The sequence below is a fragment of the Melanerpes formicivorus genome, unplaced genomic scaffold (assembly GCF_026170545.1).
Source record: "Melanerpes formicivorus ecotype bairdi unplaced genomic scaffold, bMelFor1.0.p_v2 SCAF_73, whole genome shotgun sequence".
Taxonomy (NCBI): Eukaryota; Metazoa; Chordata; class Aves; order Piciformes; family Picidae; genus Melanerpes; species Melanerpes formicivorus.
Genome location: NW_027142425.1, coordinates 1606985 through 1626762, shown reverse-complemented (window position 1 = coordinate 1626762; position 19778 = coordinate 1606985). Strand labels below are relative to the sequence as shown.

The 19778-nt window shown below is 58.1% G+C and overlaps 1 protein-coding gene across 9 annotated transcripts in view; it reads right to left on the bottom strand.

Annotated features, from left to right (window-relative positions):
• DLG3 (discs large MAGUK scaffold protein 3) overlaps positions 1-19778 on the bottom strand; it is a 93536-nt gene that overhangs the window by 36730 nt on the left and 37028 nt on the right. For 7 of the 9 annotated variants that reach the window (XM_068163593.1, XM_068163584.1, XM_068163585.1 and 4 more), the window contains one exon: positions 11374-11427. The exons of the other annotated variants lie outside the window; for them this stretch is intronic. In XM_068163593.1, the coding sequence (XP_068019694.1) occupies positions 11374-11427 (54 nt within the window). The remainder of the gene's footprint in view (positions 1-11373; positions 11428-19778) is intronic. 9 annotated transcript variants of the gene reach the window in all.

The window sequence follows — 19778 nt, the reverse complement described above, 5'->3', positions numbered from 1 at the left end:
GAGTTGGGATGGAGGCTCCAGGGAACAAGGGCTGAGAGTGTAGACCTTCTTTGGATGTGTTCCATGCCTGGGCCTCTCAGCCACAGTAAGTTTTCAGGGCAGGGTTCGATGTTAGGACATTCAGCTGCCTCAGTACTGGGATGCTCTGATCCTTCCAGCACACTGGGGAAGGCTGTGGTGAGATTAACCCACAGCAAGATCCCTGACAGCCTCAGAAGGACAGGGACACGTGTCCAGTGCCACCTGCTGCCACAGCACCGCTGTGGGCCATGGGCAGAGGGGCACTGTTCCCCACGGCTCTGCCATGGCTTGCCTTCCCCTCGCATCCCAACTGAGTACTCCTGGCGCCAGCCCGCGGGCCCGTGCTGCCCTCACAGCCTCCCTCCTGGCAGCCTCCAGGCTCATCTTGTCTCCACAGTTGGTAGCCCGGTGCGTGGGGCGTGGTGTTGCCTCTCCCCAGCTTTCCAGCAACTCAGATTCCTGGCACCCTTCGCTACTACACACATTGTCCTCTCTGCTTTGGCATTCAACACAGTTGCCACACAGCCAGCCATATGCACACCCACGGCTGCAGAGAACAGCACATACATACCTACAGGATGGGGATGTGCAGGGAGATGACAATCTGTGAGCCACAGACAGAGCCAGCAGTCAGCCCCAGCAAGGCAGCAGTGTGAGCCCCAGCAAGGCAGCAGTAGTGAGCCCCAGACAGAGCCAGCAGGGAGCCCCAGCAAGGTACAGTGTTAGCCCCAGCAAGGCAGCAGTGAGCCCCAGCAAGGCAGCAGTGTGAGCCCCAGCAAGGCAGCAGTGTGAGCCCCAGCAAGGCAGCAGTGTGAGCCCCAGCAAGGCAGCAGTGAGCCCCAGCAAGGCAGCAGTGTGAGCCCCAGCAAGGCAGCAGTGAGCCCCAGCAAGGCACAGTGTGAGCCCCAGCAAGGCAGCAGTGAGCCCCAGCATGGCAGCAGTGAGCCCCAGCAAGGCAGCAGTGTGAGCCCCAGCAAGGCAGCAGTGTGAGCCCCAGCAAGGCACAGTGTGAGCCCCAGCAAGGCAGCAGTGTGAGCCCCAGACAGAGCCAGCAGGGAGCCCCAGCAAGGCAGCAGTGTGAGCCCCAGCAAGGCACAGTGTGAGCCCCAGCAAGGCAGCAGTGTGAGCCCCAGCAAGGCAGCAGTGTGAGCCCCAGCAAGGCAGCAGTGAGCCCCAGCAAGGCACAGTGTGAGCCCCAGCAAGGCACAGTGTGAGCCCCAGCAAGGCAGCAGTGTGAGCCCCAGACAGAGCCAGCAGGGAGCCCCAGCAAGGCAGCAGTGAGCCCCAGCAAGGCACAGTGTGAGCCCCAGCAAGGCAGCAGTGTGAGCCCCAGCAAGGCAGCAGTGAGCCCCAGCAAGGCAGCAGTGTGAGCCCCAGCAAGGCAGCAGTGTGAGCCCCAGCAAGGCAGCAGTGTGAGCCCCAGCAAGGCAGCAGTAGTGAGCCCCAGACAGAGCCAGCAGGGAGCCCCAGCAAGGCACAGTGTGAGCCACAGCATGGCAGCAGTGTGAGCCCCAGCAAGGCACAGAGTGAGCCCCAGCAAGGCAGCAGTGAGCCCCAGCAAGGCACAGTGTGAGCCCCAGCAAGGCAGCAGTCTGAGCCCCAGCAAGGCAGCAGTGTGAGCCCCAGACAGAGCCAGCAGGGAGCCCCAGCAAGGCAGCAGTGTGAGCCCCAGCAAGGCAGCAGTGAGCCCCAGCAAGGCAGCAGTGTGAGCCCCAGACAGAGCCAGCAGGGAGCCCCAGCAAGGCAGCAGTGTGAGCCCCAGCAAGGCAGCAGTGAGCCCCAGCAAGGCACAGTGTGAGCCCCAGCAAGGCACAGTGTGAGCCCCAGCATGGCAGCAGTGTGAGCCCCAGCAAGGCACAGTGTGAGCCCCAGCAAGGCAGCAGTGAGCCCAAGCAAGGCAGCAGTGTGAGCCCCAGCAATGCAGCAGTGTGAGCCCCAGCAAGGCAGCAGTGAGCCCCAGCATGGCAGCAGTGTGAGCCCCAGCACAGCAGCAGTGAGCCCCAGCAAGGCACAGTGTGAGCCCCAGCAAGGCAGCAGTGTGAGCCCCAGCAAGGCAGCAGTGAGCCCCAGCAAGGCAGCAGTGTGAGCCCCAGCAAGGCACAGTGTGAGCCCCAGCAAGGCAGCAGTGAGCCCCAGCAAGGCAGCAGTGTGAGCCCCAGCAAGGCAGCAGTGAGCCCCAGCAAGGCACAGTGTGAGCCCCAGCAAGGCACAGTGTGAGCCCCAGCATGGCAGCAGTGTGAGCCCCAGCAAGGCACAGTGTGAGCCCCAGCAAGGCAGCAGTGAGCCCCAGCATGGCAGCAGTGTGAGCCCCAGCAAGGCACAGTGTGAGCCCCAGCAAGGCAGCAGTGTGAGCCCCAGCAAGGCACAGTGTGAGCCCCAGCAAGGCAGCAGTGTGAGCCCCAGCAAGGCAGCAGTGTGAGCCCCAGCAAGGCAGCAGTGTGAGCCCCAGCAAGGCAGAAGTGTGAGCCCCAGCAAGGCAGCAGTGTGAGCCCCAGCAAGGCAGCAGTGTGAGCCCCAGCAAGGCAGAAGTGTGAGCCCCAGCAAGGCAGCAGTGTGAGCCCCAGCATGGCAGCAGTGTGAGCCCCAGCAAGGCAGCAGTGAGCCCCAGCATGGCAGCAGTGAGCCCCAGCAAGGCAGCAGTGAGCCCCAGCAAGGCAGCAGTGTGAGCCCCAGCAAGGCACAGTGTGAGCCCCAGCAAGGCACAGTGTGAGCCCCAGCAAGGCAGCAGTGAGCCCCAGCAAGGCAGCAGTGTGAGCCCCAGCATGGCAGCAGTGAGCCCCAGCAAGGCAGCAGTGAGCCCCAGCAAGGCAGCAGTGTGAGCCCCAGCAAGGCACAGTGTGAGCCCCAGCAAGGCAGCAGTGTGAGCCCCAGCAAGGCAGCAGTGTGAGCCCCAGCAAGGCACAGTGTGAGCCCCAGCATGGCAGCAGTTAGCCCCAGCAAGGCACAGTGTGAGCCCCAGCAAGGCACAGTGTGAGCCCCAGCATGGCAGCAGTTAGCCCCAGCAAGGCAGCAGTGTGAGCCCCAGCAAGGCACAGTGTGAGCCCCAGCAAGGCAGCAGTGAGCCCCAGCAAGGCAGCAGTGTGAGCCCCAGCATGGCAGCAGTTAGCCCCAGCAAGGCACAGTGTGAGCCCCAGCAAGGCAGTGGCTGCTGCCTGCGAGTGCAGCACGGTGCCCACTGGGAGCAGGCTGCTGTAGCTGGGCACAGTGATGGCAGGCAGGGTCTGCCATGAGGGGCTTGCTGTGGTTCTGTCTCTCTAAGCCATGCAGCAGAACGCCAGCTAATTGCATAAGGAAGCCAAATGGAGAAGTTAATCTGCAGCAGGTAACCAAGGGAACGAGCACACGGAGCCAGCGTTCCGGCATCGCGGAACCCACCATCAGGCACTCGCTGACGGCAGGACCTCCCCTGGCACCCACCACTGCTGCCACCACCCAGCTCTGCCACAGCCTGCTGCCTTTCCCCTCTGCTGCTGCCCTCTGCTCCTCCCCAGCTCCAGCCTGGGAAGCTCAGCACCACAGGGCTTGGTGGGAGATGCCCGGCTCCATCCCCCCGGGCAGGGACAGCACACAGTGCCCTGCTCCCATCTCCCCTGCGACACCTGCAGTGCTGCCAGGGCTGGCAGGGACTAATTAGCTGTTCCCAGGCTATCCCAATTCTAAGCACTGACTTCTCACAGAAAAGAGCAAGGACACTTTTTTTCCAAGCCCATCCCACGCAGCAAGCCCACCCGAGGGCTCAGGAAGAGATCCCTTCCCTGGCCTTCCCTTCCCTCTCCTGGTCTGAGCAGCAAGGAAATAGTTAGCAATGGTGACATTTAAATCATCAACAGAAGGCCAGAGAGTCAACACTCATTTGATGAAGAGAAGAGCACACCACACCTTCCAGAGCTACTGCAAGCTGCCTGCAGGCTCTGCTGGCCAACACCACAGCAGTGCACGTGGAACACGCTCCGCAGTGTGCTAGTCAGGATCTGGGTTTGGGTTCCCCTGAACAACAAAAAGGAGGCCAGACTTAGAAGACCAAGATGGGATTCCTCAAACCCAGCTTAATAGCCTACCAGGCTGCAAGAGGACATCACCTGCAGGGAGGATGATGCTGCCCACAGCCCCTTTCTGAGCAGGATCGAGCCCTTGTTGCTAGGATGCAATGGGGACAGGCAGTGGGACCTGGTGGTGGAGCAGCCATGTACTGATATAATGAAGAGAGTCTGAAAGCTGAAGGATCAGCCCACAGTGGTGCCAGCCAGGCCTGTGAGTGGAAGGCACCTGGTGATGCCCCACGCCTGCTCCAGCAAGGGGAAAGCAGAGCAGCTCTGTGCCAGGGCAGCACATGTGATGGGCACCTCCCCACTGGTACAGGCTCTCTCCTTGCCTGCACCTGGCAGGGGGCCCATAAAGAACGGGTCAAGAGCTCACTCCTTTCACTTCCTTGTATCCACACATCCTGCTACAGCACCAAGACCTACTGACTCCCTACTGACTCACTTCCAGCCAAGCCCTGGCCTCAGCCTCCCTGCCATGTGCTGCCCACAGGGCTGGCCTCATGCACAGAGCTCTGGACAGCCTCTTGCCATGAGGCCAAGCATGCTGAGCCAGGGCAGCAGGAAGGGGGTAGAACCTGAGAGTGCCAGCACACAGCTAGGGACCTCTGCAGCAGGCTGTGTGCAGGGACTGGAAGCAGAATGTGTCACCAACAGCACAACACTGCCTGCTGTTTTCAGGCTACAAACAAGTTTTCCCCTGCTCAAAGGCACTGGTCAGAGGTGGCTGTCTCTGCTGCTCTCCAGTCTGCAGCATCCATGGCTGCAGACCCTGGCAGCAGAGTCAATGCTGCACAAGGAGGTTGCCTCTGTGCTCCTGTGGTGCTCACTGAGCAGGATCAGGCCTGGGAGGCACTTGGCTTCCTCATAGCTGGCTTTTAGAGACTGAGGTGGTGGCACCTTGCTGCTGAGCAGCAGGGAAACAAAGGAGGCTTCCAAGGGTGCAGGCTATGAAACCTTCAACTCACAGATCTCACAGAATCACAGAATGCATCAGGATGGAAAAGACCCTCCAAGGGCATCTTGACCAACCACCTGCAGGCAGCAGGGACACCTCCAGCTAGAGCAGAGCTGCTCAGAGCTTCAGCAAGTTTGACCTTGAATGTCTCTAAGGATAGGACCTCAACCACATCCCTTGGCAGCCTGCTCCAGTGTCTCACCACTCTCATAGTAAAGAACTTCCTCCTAATGTCCAACCTAAATCTACTCTGCTCCAGATTCAAACTAACTAATTGGAAGCCCTTAAGAAGGGCTTCAGAGTGATCTTCTCTGCTCTTCTTGGGACTGCCTGGCAGCAGATGCCCTGCACCCTGGGCAGCAAGAAATTGTTTCAGCTTCAGAGAGGCAGCTGCAAAAAGCAGAGACTCCTTTTGCCAGGGGAACTTCTGATGGTCAGAAGTTCACTATGGACCTGCTGGGCAAAATACAGCAAGGGCTGAAACTGTGAGCAACAGGTGGGAACTGGCAGGGGTGATTCCCCTGGCACCCATCCTTACCCTTCAAGGGATTGTTCAAGGATTGATTTGGGTTTTCCCCCTGGGGGTGCTGGCCTTTGCAGAAGCTGCAGGCGGTACTGCTAAGCCCTGGCCCCAGTGGTGAATGGAACCCAGCAGTGCACCTTGTGTCTTATGGTGCTGCTGGAGCCACATGCTTCTGGGGACAGAGGTGGGTGGACAGAGAGACTGAAACGTGGAGCAGACTTCTTGATAAACAGCCAGGTCTAGCTCCAGCCCAGAAGCTTGGCCAATACCATCAATGGAGCTAGAACAGGAAGGAACTAGACTGCATCCATCTGGTCATCATTAAGGAAAGCTCTGAACAGTTAAGTAATGAAAGACTGGGAGATGTGACTTTAACCCTTCCAGACACATACAGTGCCAACAGGCTTCAGCTGCTGGCTGTGGAAGAAACATGCTACCAGTTCTGCCATGGTGGTGTGCCCCTGTGCAGTGAGACCCTGGTGTGCCCCTGTGCAGTGAGACCCTGGTGTGCTCCTCTGCAGTGAGACCCTGGTGTGCCCCTGTGCAGTGAGACCCTGGTGTGCTCCTCTGCAGTGAGACCCTGGTGTGCTCCTCTGCAGTGAGACCCTGGTGTGCTCCTGTGCAGTGAGACCCTGGTGTGTCCCTGTGCAGTCAGACCCTGGTGTGCCCCTGTGCAGTGAGACCCTGGTGTGCTCCTCTGCACTGAGACCCTGGTGTGCCCCTGTGCAGTGAGACCCTGGTGTGCTCCTCTGCACTGAGACCCTGGTGTGCTCCTCTGCACTGAGACCCTGGTGTGCCCCTGTGCAGTGAGACCCTGGTGTGCTCCTGTGCAGTGAGACCCTGGTGTGCTCCTCTGCACTGAGACCCTGGTGTGTCCCTGTGCACTGAGACCCTGGTGTGCTCCTCTGCACTGAGACCCTGGTGTGCTCCTCTGCAGTGAGACCCTGGTGTGCCCCTGTGCACTGAGACCCTGGTGTGCTCCTCTGCACTGAGACCCTGGTGTGCTCCTCTGCAGTGAGACCCTGGTGTGCTCCTGTGCACTGAGACCCTGGTGTGCTCCTCTGCAGAGAGACCCTGGTGTGCTCCTGTGCACTGAGACCCTGGTGTGCTCCTCTGCACTGAGACCCTGGTGTGCTCCTCTGCAGTGAGACCCTGGTGTGCCCCTGTGCAGTGAGACCCTGGTGTGTCCCTGTGCAGTGAGACCCTGGTGTGCTCCTCTGCAGTGAGACCCTGGTGTGCTCCTCTGCACTGAGACCCTGGTGTGCTCCTGTGCAGTGAGACCCTGGTGTGCTCCTCTGCAGTGAGACCCTGGTGTGCCCCTGTGCAGTGAGACCCTGGTGTGCTCCTCTGCAGTGAGACCCTGGTGTGCTCCTCTGCAGTGAGACCCTGGTGTGCCCCTCTGCAGTGAGACCCTGGTGTGCTCCTCTGCAGTGAGACCCTGGTGTGCCCCTGTGCACTGAGACCCTGGTGTGCTCCTGTGCACTGAGACCCTGGTGTGCTCCTGTGCACTGAGACCCTGGTGTGCCCCTGTGCAGTGAGACCCTGGTGTGCTCCTCTGCAGTGAGACCCTGGTGTGCTCCTCTGCACTGAGACCCTGGTGTGTCCCTGTGCAGTGAGACCCTGGTGTGCTCCTGTGCAGTGAGACCCTGGTGTGCTCCTCTGCACTGAGACCCTGGTGTGCTCCTGTGCAGTGAGACCCTGGTGTGCTCCTCTGCACTGAGACCCTGGTGTGCCCCTGTGCAGTGAGACCCTGGTGTGCTCCTCTGCACTGAGACCCTGGTGTGCCCCTGTGCAGTGAGACCCTGGTGTGCTCCTGTGCAGTGAGACCCTGGTGTGCTCCTCTGCACTGAGACCCTGGTGTGTCCCTGTGCAGTGAGACCCTGGTGTGCCCCTGTGCAGTGAGACCCTGGTGTGCTCCTGTGCACTGAGACCCTGGTGTGCCCCTGTGCAGTGAGACCCTGGTGTGCCCCTGTGCACTGAGACCCTGGTGTGCCCCTGTGCACTGAGACCCTGGTGTGTCCCTGTGCAGTGAGACCCTGGTGTGCCCCTGTGCACTGAGACCCTGGTGTGCTCCTCTGCAGTGAGACCCTGGTGTGCTCCTCTGCACTGAGACCCTGGTGTGCTCCTGTGCACTGAGACCCTGGTGTGCTCCTCTGCAGTGAGACCCTGGTGTGCTCCTCTGCACTGAGACCCTGGTGTGCACCTGTGCACTGAGACCCTGGTGTGCTCCTCTGCAGTGAGACCCTGGTGTGCTCCTGTGCACTGAGACCCTGGTGTGCCCCTGTGCAGTGAGACCCTGGTGTGCCCCTGTGCACTGAGACCCTGGTGTGCTCCTGTGCACTGAGACCCTGGTGTGCCCCTGTGCAGTGAGACCCTGGTGTGCCCCTGTGCAGTGAGACCCTGGTGTGCTCCTCTGCACTGAGACCCTGGTGTGCCCCTGTGCAGTGAGACCCTGGTGTGCTGCTGTGCACTGAGACCCTGGTGTGCCCCTGTGCAGTGAGACCCTGGTGTGCTGCTGTGCACTGAGACCCTGGTGTGCTCCTGTGCAGTGAGACCCTGGTGTGCTCCTCTGCACTGAGACCCTGGTGTGCTCCTGTGCAGTGAGACCCTGGTGTGCTCCTCTGCACTGAGACCCTGGTGTGCTCCTGTGCAGTGAGACCCTGGTGTGCTCCTCTGCAGTCAGACCCTGGTGTGCTCCTGTGCAGTGAGACCCTGGTGTGTCCCTGTGCACTGAGACCCTGGTGTGCCCCTGTGCAGTGAGACCCTGGTGTGCCCCTGTGCAGTGAGACCCTGGTGTGCTCCTCTGTACTGAGACCCTGGTGTGCTCCTCTGCAGTGAGACCCTGGTGTGCTCCTCTGCACTGAGACCCTGGTGTGCCCCTGTGCAGTGAGACCCTGGTGTGCTCCTGTGCACTGAGACCCTGGTGTGCCCCTGTGCAGTGAGACCCTGGTGTGCTCCTGTGCAGTGAGACCCTGGTGTGCCCCTGTGGATTGAGACCCTGGTGTGCTCCTGTGCAGTGAGACCCTGGTGTGCTCCTCTGCACTGAGACCCTGGTGTGCTCCTGTGCACTGAGACCCTGGTGTGCTCCTCTGCAGTGAGACCCTGGTGTGCTCCTGTGCACTGAGACCCTGGTGTGCTCCTCTGCACTGAGACCCTGGTGTGCCCCTGTGCACTGAGACCCTGGTGTGCTCCTGTGCAGTGAGACCCTGGTGTGCTCCTGTGCACTGAGACCCTGGTGTGCTCCTCTGCAGTGAGACCGTGGTGTGCTCCTGTGCACTGAGACCCTGGTGTGCTCCTCTGCAGTGAGACCGTGGTGTGCTCCTGTGCACTGAGACCCTGGTGTGCTCCTCTGCACTGAGACCCTGGTGTGCCCCTGTGCACTGAGACCCTGGTGTGCTCCTGTGCAGTGAGACCCTGGTGTGCTCCTGTGCACTGAGACCCTGGTGTGCTCCTCTGCAGTGAGACCCTGGTGTGCCCCTCTGCACTGAGACCCTGGTGTGCCCCTGTGCAGTGAGACCCTGGTGTGCTCCTCTGCACTGAGACCCTGGCCTGGCTCCTCTGCTGATCTGGCGATTGCTGGCCAGCAGGGTTTGGATGGAGCTGTCCCCAGCGTCAGAGCGTCTCAGAAGGGAAGGATGGAGCAGGGCTCATTTCTCTGCTGGTGGGACATGAAATGGAAGGGCTGAGGGTTTCCAGGCTGCAGGCTGAGTTGAAGGAAGCTGAGATGTTTTCCCTGCCCTGGGCCTGGGCTTCTCCTGGCACTTGGCAGGAAGCACTACCTGGCCATGGGGCAGGTGGTCCCTGCTGTTTCCAGCACTGACAGCCACAACCTGCCACTTCTTTTTGACCACTCCAGGGTGGTCCCCCCTGGCATGTGCTGCTGGGGATGGATGGATAGATGGATGGATGGATGGATGGATGGATGGATGGATGGATGGATGGATGGATGGATGGATGGTGGCTGCCATCCCCAGGGTGATGGTGGTGCCTGCCAGTATTGCAGTGTCCTCTGAAATTCAGCCAAGCCCACCCCAGGGTCTGCAGAAAGAGAGCTCCCATCCACTGCAGCAAGAAGGAGCTGCAGGCAAGGCACAGGGAGAAGAGGCAGACAGAGAGATGGAGCTAATGAGGTGGAGGGAGAAGGGACATGAGGGACATAGAGCTAATGAGATGGAGAAGGAGGAGGCAGCCAAGAGGGCAGGAAAGTGGAGTGCACTGTGGTGGGTGCACTGAGGTGGCTGCAGGATCCTGATGCTGGCTTCTGCAGGGCCGGGGAGCCTGCCTGGGCTGACAAACCTGTCCTTGGCCCTTGGGCTCACCTCACACAGGCATGGAGGAGGGACAAGCACGGCTGGAGCCTGGTGAAGTGGCACCAGCAGCAGCAATGGTGAGCAGACAATGCTCCTCCAAGAGAGGAAGGGTACACAAGAGACATGACAGCAGGACGTTGCACCCAGAACTACTGCCCTGCCCTGTCCAGAGCACAGCTCTCACCTGCCCCAGTTGGACCTTGCAGTGTGTCCTTCCCCTCCAGGCAGTACCAGCCTTTTGCCAGTTCCCTGTATAATGACACCAGCCAGCTGAGTGTAGAGAGAAAGCTGCAACCTGCACAGCCCTGGAGTGCCAAGCACACTGCAAGAAGCCTCCAACCCCACAAACCCCCTGCCAGGCCAAGTGTTTGGAGAAGGAAACCTTTCAGGACAGAAATTTTCTTCTGCCACACTCATAAAAAGCTGCTGGGCCCAGGACCACCACGCTGAGAGAGGCACCACTGCCTTCCTGCCCAGTGCCAGCTCCCCCGTTCAGCACCCAAGCCATGATGAAACCATACAGCCAGGGGTGCAGAGACCTCAGCTTCCCTTCCGTGTCCCTGCTCAAGCAGCTCAGCACAGCTCTGATGTGCACTGACCCCATCACAGGCTGTGGGCTGGGATCTGCAGCTCGTTCCAGGGAAGGTTCCACCACCAGAAGTCACCTGCAGCCCTCCACTGATGCCAAAGACAAGCCAGCCCCAGCTCTGAGTCTCGATGCTGCATCATTAATATGGAAGACAGCCGAAATTTGCTGCATCAGAGGAAACCCAGGCGCAAAGGACCCAGCCTGGGAAAGCTGTCAACTGAGCTCCCTTTGGGGGAAAAAAGGGAAACACCCTACAAGCACAGAGAGAGTGCTGCAGAAATCCATGCTGGCCACCCTGCTGCCTCCATGCCCCCCAGCAGGAATGGTCTGCAGATGTTCTGGGAAGGGATGCAGCTGTGTGCAAACCCTCGCTGCCACAACCCGTACACAGCATGCACCAAATGCACTGTGGCTGCAGCCACCAAGCACTGCTCAGCTGCTGGCAGCCTTCAGGGGAGGGAAGATTCTGCTGGGTCCTGCCACCTGAGGACCAATGGGAGTGATGCTGGCAAGGGCCAGAGAGCCTTCCTGAGGGGCTGAAGGAACCTGAGGCAATGCAGGGGGTAAGTAATGCCTCAGCAGAGACTTGCAGCACCCTGACATGGCTCTGTGGGTAACCCTGAACACAGCCAGCCCAGGTCCCCCTCCTCCTCTGATGCCTACTTACCACAGGGTGCCCCTCTGAGTGCCTCCTGCCTTGTACCCTCACTGTGCTGGCCCTGCTGTTGGCCTTAGCTCTGAGAAGCATCACTCAGGCCCAGTGAGCTTTGGGGCTGAGGTGTGCTGTGGGGTTGTGGGACAGGTACCAGGCTCCTCTGCCACCTCACTGCCTCACTGAGGCTTCCTTGGGCTGGAGGAGCCTCTCCTGCACTGCAGAGCAGGGAAAATGCAGCACTTGTTCAAAGGAAGTGAAACAAAAGCAGGAGACTTACAGAGAGCCCTTGTTCCAGCGAGTCTGTATTCACGATAATGGGAGCAGGGTTGGCCTGTGAGGAGACAAAAGTGGGATGTCATCGAGCTGAGAGATGGACCCAACCCTGCATGGTGCACTGCCTCTCCCTCACACCACCACAGACCCTCCAGGCCAGGCAGAAGACAGCAATTCAGGCAGGGCTCTGCTCTTGTCCCTCCTCTGGGTGCCCAATAGCCCTGGCACAGGAGCAGAGCCACAGCATGGCTCTGGGCATCAGTCCTCTCCTCAGGCTTGGTGTGTCTTGGTTGCTAGGAAGGAGACAAGGAAGGCTAGAAACTCTCCCAGCCTCGGGCCAGAATCCCACCAGCACCAATATTTACTTGAACTCCAGGTAACTGAAAGGATTAGGAAACAGGAGGTGTAGGGAAGGATATATTGCCAGCAGTCCAGCCCTGAGGCCTTCATATACCTTTCAGCAGCTGCTTCTGCTCCTCCTAAGCATGGGGTGACCATGCCTTGGGAGAGGTGACAGCATTTGGTCCCTCATCATCATCATTACCCTTACAGTAAATCCTCTGTGTGGCAGCCTCAGTTCACCCCCACACTACCGCACACATGTCCCCCACTCTTGCAGGGCTCCCCATAAACTCGTCTCCAGCTCCTCCTCCTGCTGGGCTGCCCTCTGCCCGTTAGGCTGTTGCGCATCACACGAGGGACACAGGCACAGAGAGCAAGGGCAGGCAGGAGGAGCCCCTAGGGATGAGGCCCTGAAGGAGGCAGGCAGGGAGGCAGGCAGGGAGGCGGGGAAGGAGGAAGGGAAGGAGGCAGGGAGGGATGCAGGGAAGGAAGCAGGAAGGCAGGCATGCCGAGGGGGACGCAGGGATGGGGAGTGCCCGGGAGCGGGGCTCGGGCAGCCGCCGCCGGACGCGGCGCGCCGGAGCTGTCCAGCGCCGCAAGCTCCTGAAGGCTTCCCGGAGCCGCTTCCCGGAGGCGCCGTGCCCCAGCGCTGCGGGAAGGCTCCTGGCTCCAGCAGCAGCAGAAGGAGGAACCGTAAGAAGCGATACACTGGAGGTGAATGACAAGGCAGACAGCTCCTGCCAGCGTGCAGCAGCAAGCGGTGCAAAACCTGTAAGGGCAGGGGCGAGTCAGGACTCACAGCATCATTCCCGGGCTCGGGTGGGACAACAGCCAGAGCGAGACTGGAAATCAGAGAGCAGGAGCTACAAGGGGGTGAACCCTCTGCCTCAGGGCATCAGAACCATCGAGACAGGGCCAAGAGCAAGCAAGGCAAGGTGTGGGGTAGAGCAGCAATCAAGAAGTGTCTGTTCCTTAACAGGGGAAGTTGGATGGCACAGCCCAATGGCCTCTGTGGCTCTGGGACATTTCCACAGGACCAGGCTACCTCCTCAGTGCCCTCCTCTGCGTTTGAACCCACCCCAGCCAGAAACCAACCTCCTCACATAATCCAGCATGGCAGACACAGAATCACACAGGATCACAGAAGGGTTGGAAGGCACCTCTGAAAATTACTGAATCCAAACCCCCTGCCAGCAGGATCACCTAAAGCAGATCTCACAGGAACACATCCAGGTGGGTCCCAAGAGTCTCCAGAGAGGGACACTCCACCACCTCTCTGGGCAGCCTTCCCCAGGGCTCTGCCAGCAGAGAAGTTCCTTCTCATGTTTAGAGGGAACTTCCTATATTCTAGTGTATGCCAATTACCTCTTGTCCTGTCAGAGAAGAGCCTGGTCCCATCTTCCTGACACCCACCTGTCCTCCTGACAGTCCCCATCCCCCCTTTTAGTTGGCTCTATTCCTGGTGATTCTCCCTCTCTGCTCTGCTCTCACAAGACTCCACCTGGAGTAGTGCACCTGGCTCTAGGTCCCCCAGCATAAGCAGGACAGGGACCTGTTGGAGAGAGTCCAAAGGAGGGCCACAAAGATGATGAGAAGGTTGGAGAGCCTCTTCTGTGAAGAAAGGCTGAAAGAGTTGGGATTGTTCAGCCTGAAGAAGTGAAGGCTCTGGGAAAAGCTAATAGTGGTCTTCCAGTCCCTACAGGGGGCTTATGAGAGGGCTGCAGAGGAACTTTTTATGAGGGCTTGTAGTGATAGGACAATGGATAACAGCTTTAAACTGGAAGAGGGTAGACTCAAACTAGATATAAGGAAGAAATTCTTCACTGGGAGCAGGTTACTCAGAGAGGTTATGGATGTGGAAATGTTCAAGGCAACTTTGGATTGGGCTTTGAGCAACCCAGTCTAGTGGAAGGGGTCCCTGCCCACGGCAGTGAGGCTGGAACTACTTTGTCTTTGAGGTCACTTACAACCCAAACCATGCTGTGATTCTGTGACTTTCCTCATTTCTCAGGTGGGAGAGTGAGGAATCAACCAGATTGTGGCTTAGAAGTCATCCTGGAAGGTTCTGCTCTCAGGCAGATGGAGCAGGAGGCAGTTCCTGCGATGTATTCCGACGCTTTCTGCTCTCTCCTGCATCCGTAACTATTGGTTACTGAGGCACACTTTTAATGGCAATTCATTCTCCAGCTCAGGCAAACATGACCACTTCCAAGCACTGCTGCCAAACTCCTCCCACACACATGAGACAAGCACAATTTTCAGGTCCAGTGTCTCGGGATCTCCGTGGCCCAGAAGTGAGGGTGAGCTGGGAATATTCCCCCCCCTGGCAGCACACCCTCCTTGTCTTGAATCCAGCTCATCTGTGAGATGGCATACATTAAACCTGGCACTGCCTTTTATTGGTCCCCAGCGCCATCCTAGGAAGGGATTCCACGTTTCAAGGCAAAAAGGCAGCACTTCTGCTGCCAGCAATTAACAAACAATAGATGTTTGAACCTTGGTGTGCCAGCAGTCAGATCTGATTAGCTGAGTTTCCAGGAAGGATGCGGGAGAGGCAGCCCACGAGAGCGCAGCTCGTCACGTGCCCTGTGATTTACGGCACGAATTCGGCACCACAAATGATGCCTTGGATGCCTCCCAGGGAGAACTGCTCGGTATGATAATCTTATGGAGGCTTTTGCAGGTCCAGCCTGAGTCCTGCACTGAGCCCCACTGCAGTCTCTTTGTTGAATTACTAATAGGCCACAAATCACACCTGGCGTTGCCTGGCCGGCAGCGCTGAGCCCTGAGGACAGCTCTGGGCTGGGCTGTGCGCCGCACATCCTTCGCAGCCATTCCACACCAGTGATTTCTACATCTCAGAGTACTGCTAGGAGCACAATTTCCCACTCAAGCTCCAGATGGGACCCAGGAGATGCTGAATGCAAGTGGCTGCTTGAAGCAAAGTCACACATGGTCAGGAGGAATTCAGACCAGGATACTCCCACTCGCCTCCCGTGGCAAACCATTCCAGCCACTGCAAGAAAGGTGCCTGGGCATTAGCTCTGACTTCCACTTGCAAACACTCCAACGTTTGCACACTGCCTACTCTACTGCAGTCAGTCAACACCCAAGGCTCAGAAATAAGCAGAGCCTGAAAATGCAAAGCCTCTGCCTCCCTCCACCGGGCAGGTCCATGTGCTGAGCCCTCTGCTAGCCAGGGCAGGAGGGGAAATGTCCTCATCTTTGACTGGGCAGCAGAAAGGAGCTGGTGAATGAGGCATGCCCTCAGTCCTACAGGGAAGAGTAATTCATGCCTGGAGAAGCAAGGGGTTGCTACATGCAGGGAGGAGAGGGAACAGAACTGTGCATTCAGGTCACATTCAGTGGGGGCTGTCAGGTCTCTTCCATCCTAGCCATGTCACCAGACTGTTATTATTTGTGCCTGGGGGCATTTATTGATGGAAAGAGAAGAGGTCTAAGCTCATCCCACAGCAGTACGACCACCAAAAAGCCCCAGAGCAGGAGGTGCCTCAAGCTCCCTCCATCAGGCAGAGGTGCAAGGGGCTGCACAAATCCTTGTGGTTGGGGACTGAAGGCTGTGGGGAAGGTAGGGCTCAAGGAAGACCTTGGGGAGGGAGGAGGGTCACTGCACAGATGCAGAGAGGTTGATCTAGGCACAGAGCCAGTGAAGCAGAGGACAGCTGTTGGGAGAAGCCGGGCAGCAACAGGAGTCAAAGGGAAGAGCAGAGAAGGAGGATGAGGTTTGAAGGTCAGAATTCAAGAGCTCCTTGGTCTCACAGGGGCTGAGATAAGCAGAGTCTTGCATTCACCTCTGTCGAGACACCAGCACAGGAGCACTCCACAATGGTCCTGGGAACAGTCACAGCCCAGGTGCTAATGGAAGAAGCAGCAACCTGCCCCACACAGGCCCAAGCAGGAGGCTGGCTTCCTGCAGAGGTCTGCAGGGAGCCTAGAGCCTGTCTGGGGGTAGATGCCTCTGTAGCTGAAGCCAGGAGGCAGCTGAGGCTCTGCATGCAGGGCAGGAGAGATGTCTGCTCTCTGACAGCCCACAGAACTCCCACGCTGGAGCAATGCCACTGCAGCATGTGCAGGGAGCACCAAGGCAAACTGGCAGTGTTTGGGCACACCTCAGGCACAGGATGTGGCCTTTCACTTTAAGGTATCACCTCTGGGCAGCCATCTGAGGGGCACCAGTGCTGTTTGGGTTGCATTCCTGACAGGTGACTGGGCTCAGCAGCCCAGGGTCACTAACACAGTCATCTAGGGACAGCCAAGCCCCAAAACATCTACAGGTCCTTCACATCCATTTTTCTTACTGTCATCTGCTGGGGCAAAGGTAGGAATCTCAGAACATGATGACTTCCTAAAGCTTCCAACCAAAAGCAAAGCAACCATCAAGTGCAAACAGATGAGGTTGATTAGCTTGCTTCTGAGGGCTGAGCCTTGCCCTGTGGCATTTCCCCAAGCCTGCTCTCAGAGCTGGCACATGGGAGTCACACAGGGAGATTCTGATATGAAAGTTCAAGATATTCTCTCCAGAGCTGGAATCCCAAAGCTTTGCAACAGCTTCACATCCTCCAGAGAGTCAGCATGAGGGCCAGCCTGCTGAGGTCAGGAATTAGGCACCTTCTCCAGACCAGTGCGCTGCACACTCTCAGGCTCACAGCAATTGACTGTGGCCACCTATAAACCCATTTCTACCTTTACAGGACACACAGAGCATCCTCCAGAGCTGACAAATGCCAGGCCTAACACACAGAGCTGGTCACCAGAGCAGGAGACCACTGTGCCTGGAGTTATGTGCTGAGGAGTGTGTGGAGCAGGCTGACTGCTCCTGATGCTGGGCTGGTGCATGAGGTTCTCATGAGGAGGGAGAGTCCCATGGTAAAGACAAGAGGTAATGGGGACAAGTTTCTACTGGGGAGATTCAGACTAGATGCCAGAAAAAATGTGGTCACCATTTGAACTATTAAACATTAAAATAAACTCTCAAGGGAGGTGGTAGATTCCCCTGCATTAGACAGTTTGAAGGCCCAGCGTGGCAGGGTGCTGGGCCAGCTCATTTCAACTCTATTCTTACTCTGAAAGGTTGGACAGGATGATCCTTGAGGTCCCCTCCAGCCTGGTGTTCTATGAGAAGCAAAGTCCTAACTCAGCTCTAATTTCTACAGCTTTCCCAGACTGGATGAGAGTGAAAAGGCAGCCTGGCTTTTAGCATCCTTTGCTTTATACCATCTGAGGTGTCACAGTAACACTCTAAAGGAAATGGCTCTGGAGAGAAGTGAAATTCAACCCTTACATCCTTTTAAAAGCTCTCAGGGGTAGAGCCAAGAGGGGAAACGCCCCAAAGGAGCAGCTAAAGAGGGTGGCCACAATGGGCTGCTTGTAGCCCAGCTCCATCTGCTTTGGTTTGCTGTTTTTTTTCACACACAGGAAGCTGTGCATTTGCAGCTCCCAAAGCAGCTGCTCCGTGGCAGGAACCCCGTGGTGCCAGGCACTAGATGTGACACGCAGATGCCATCTCCAGGAGGTGAGGGAATGAGGCAATGCTGGGACAGCAGGGGGGCAGCAGAGTGCTGGGGCAGCGGAGAGGCAGCGGGGGGCAGGAGGGTGGCAGCGCTGCTGGGGCAGAGGGGCGGCCGCAGGATGCCCGGGCACGGCCAGCCAGAGCGGCTCTCTCGGCGCTAATGAATGCAGCCGGAGGGAGGGGGCCGGGTCCCGCTGGCGCGGCGCACGGCGAGCTGCCCTCACACCGCTCACACTGCCAGGCACCGGCACGCTCAGCTGCCCCCTGCCAGCCTCCCCTGCCCTGCACACTGACCTCAGCCTGCCCAGCGCCGGGGCTGCCTCCTGCACTAACTCGGAGCCTAACACAGAGCTGCCAAAACCATCACCTCCCAAAGCACTTGAGATGACACAGCTCCTGCGCACCAAGCTCTGGGCAAATCTGAGGTCCAGGAGGGACAGAAACCTGCTCCTGAGGCTCCTTGTGCCGAAGGAGAGGGAGGGCACAAGCCCTGGCTCTGCTCTTGCCAGAAGGCATAAGCAGGTGGAACAGAAGGTGCTGGCACCGTCCCTCCAGGCTGCTCTGAGCCCTGCCTCTGATGTCTGCATGCCTTCAGACCTCAACTTTAACCCAAGGAAGCTACCTCACAGATGCCCTGCTAGAAATGATGCCTGGCACATTCCTTCCTGGACCAAAGTGTGACTCCCTGCTGGCCCACGAGATGCAGGGCTTCTCCACCATCTCTGTATCAAATCTATGCTTTGCCTTCCTCTCCTTCCCCTTCTCCAGGGGAGATACTCCACACGGGTGCTAGAGGCTGTCTGCCCTCCTCTCAGCTCCCAGTGCTCACCTATGTTTCCTTCATGGGCTTTTGACATGTGCCCAGAGCTGAGGGTGCTTGGGAGTGTTAGAAGGCTGCAGAGCCCCAAGGCAGGGCTGCATCCATCAGGGTTCCCACAGGTTGGGTCAGGGAGAGGGAGCAAAAGAGGATGAAAGCTTGTGGAGTCTGAAGAATTTAATGGCCAGAGATGAGTCTCCCTTCCCTTTAACTGGGCTGGACAACATAACTACCTTTGCATTTTTCCTCACCCACTGCAAGACCAACCTCTGGCTGGCACTGCCTGGGCATGGGGCCACATGTACCCAGAATGCCTGCACAGAAGGGAGCGACGGGCTGAGCCTGGCCCTGTGCTCTCCTTCTGCACGCTTTGAAACAGCCTGGAAGTGAATGATGCTGGGGTCTACTCTGGAGCTTGCAGATGTCCAGCCCCACCGTGTGGACACCCTGCCCATGCTGGCCAGCCAGGCACCAGCTGCTGCCTGTGCCCCTGTGCTTGGCTTCCAGCTGCCGTGGTGGCTCGTGGGCCCTCCTTTTCAGCCTCTGGAAACCATCAGAGCCGGGCTGTTAGGGCAGCGTGAGCAGGCAGGGGTCACAGCAGCAGCAGCGCCCTGCCACTGCACCTTGGCACCAGCCCAAAGCACCACAGCCACCTGCAAATGGGGAGCATGGGACTTGAAAGGTCTCTGGCCACAAGGATCTTTGCCAAAGCCACTGAAGTGCCCAAAGCATAAGGCGAAGACAAGCAGTTACTGAAGATCTAATCTTTGGTTTGGGGCTTCGCTTTTTTTAAGAGTAAGCTTAAATAGGGACTGGAAAAAGCCTTCACTCAGTGGGGAAGGAAGAAAGCTTCCTCAGACAGAAGCTCTGTGGAGTGTAAGTTCCCATTTAGAAACCATTAAGGCCAGTCAGACATCCTGTTCCAGGCTCAGCCCGCTCAAAGAAGTGACCCAGTTTACAGAGGCAGCTCCCCTCTGACCTGCTGGTACCAAATAAAATCGAGACTCAGTTCCTCTTTTCACAGCAAGAGCTGGTGTCATCTGAAAGACTTGCATGCTTTTCCCCTCTGCTCTCATATACATATGTATGGGGGGGCAAAAAAAAGAGTGAATAAGGGACAGTGTTAAAGTAAAGATTTCTTTGCCCCTGTTTTGCCCTCTGGAAAGGTACCACAAGTGGCAAGAACCAGATTTCTCTCGGACAAAAGCAAAGAATCAACCTCAAATTCAATTCCAGGTAACACAAACGTGACAAGAGAAGGGTCTTTAGCACCTCGCCCAGGGGGCTGTAAAGCACCACATGCCCCCCCCCCCCCCCCCCCCCAAATAATGACACCCTGAGTGGTCCTGCAGCAAGCCCCATCCAAGTGAGCTTCTGCAGACTCAGCTCTGAACTTCCTTTCAGGCATTTGGAGCTCGTTAAACACTGTATTCAAAGTGTCTGTCCCCAAGTCCCTGACACTTGTGCTGGATTTGCAGCAAGGGCCCTTGAGGGATCCCTGCACCAGCCCACCTCTGTGTGTGTTACGAGCAGCTGGGAGTACTGGCACAGCCCAGGCCACCCACTACACTGGCACCCCCTTACTGCCAGAATTCTGCCCATTCCCAGAGACTCAGCTGAGTCACAGACACGCCATCCCTCTGCCAGCACCAGGGGCTTGGGGTGGCAGGCAGAGCCCCCACACCTCCACCACACCGAGCTCCTCCTGCCCTGGCACAGA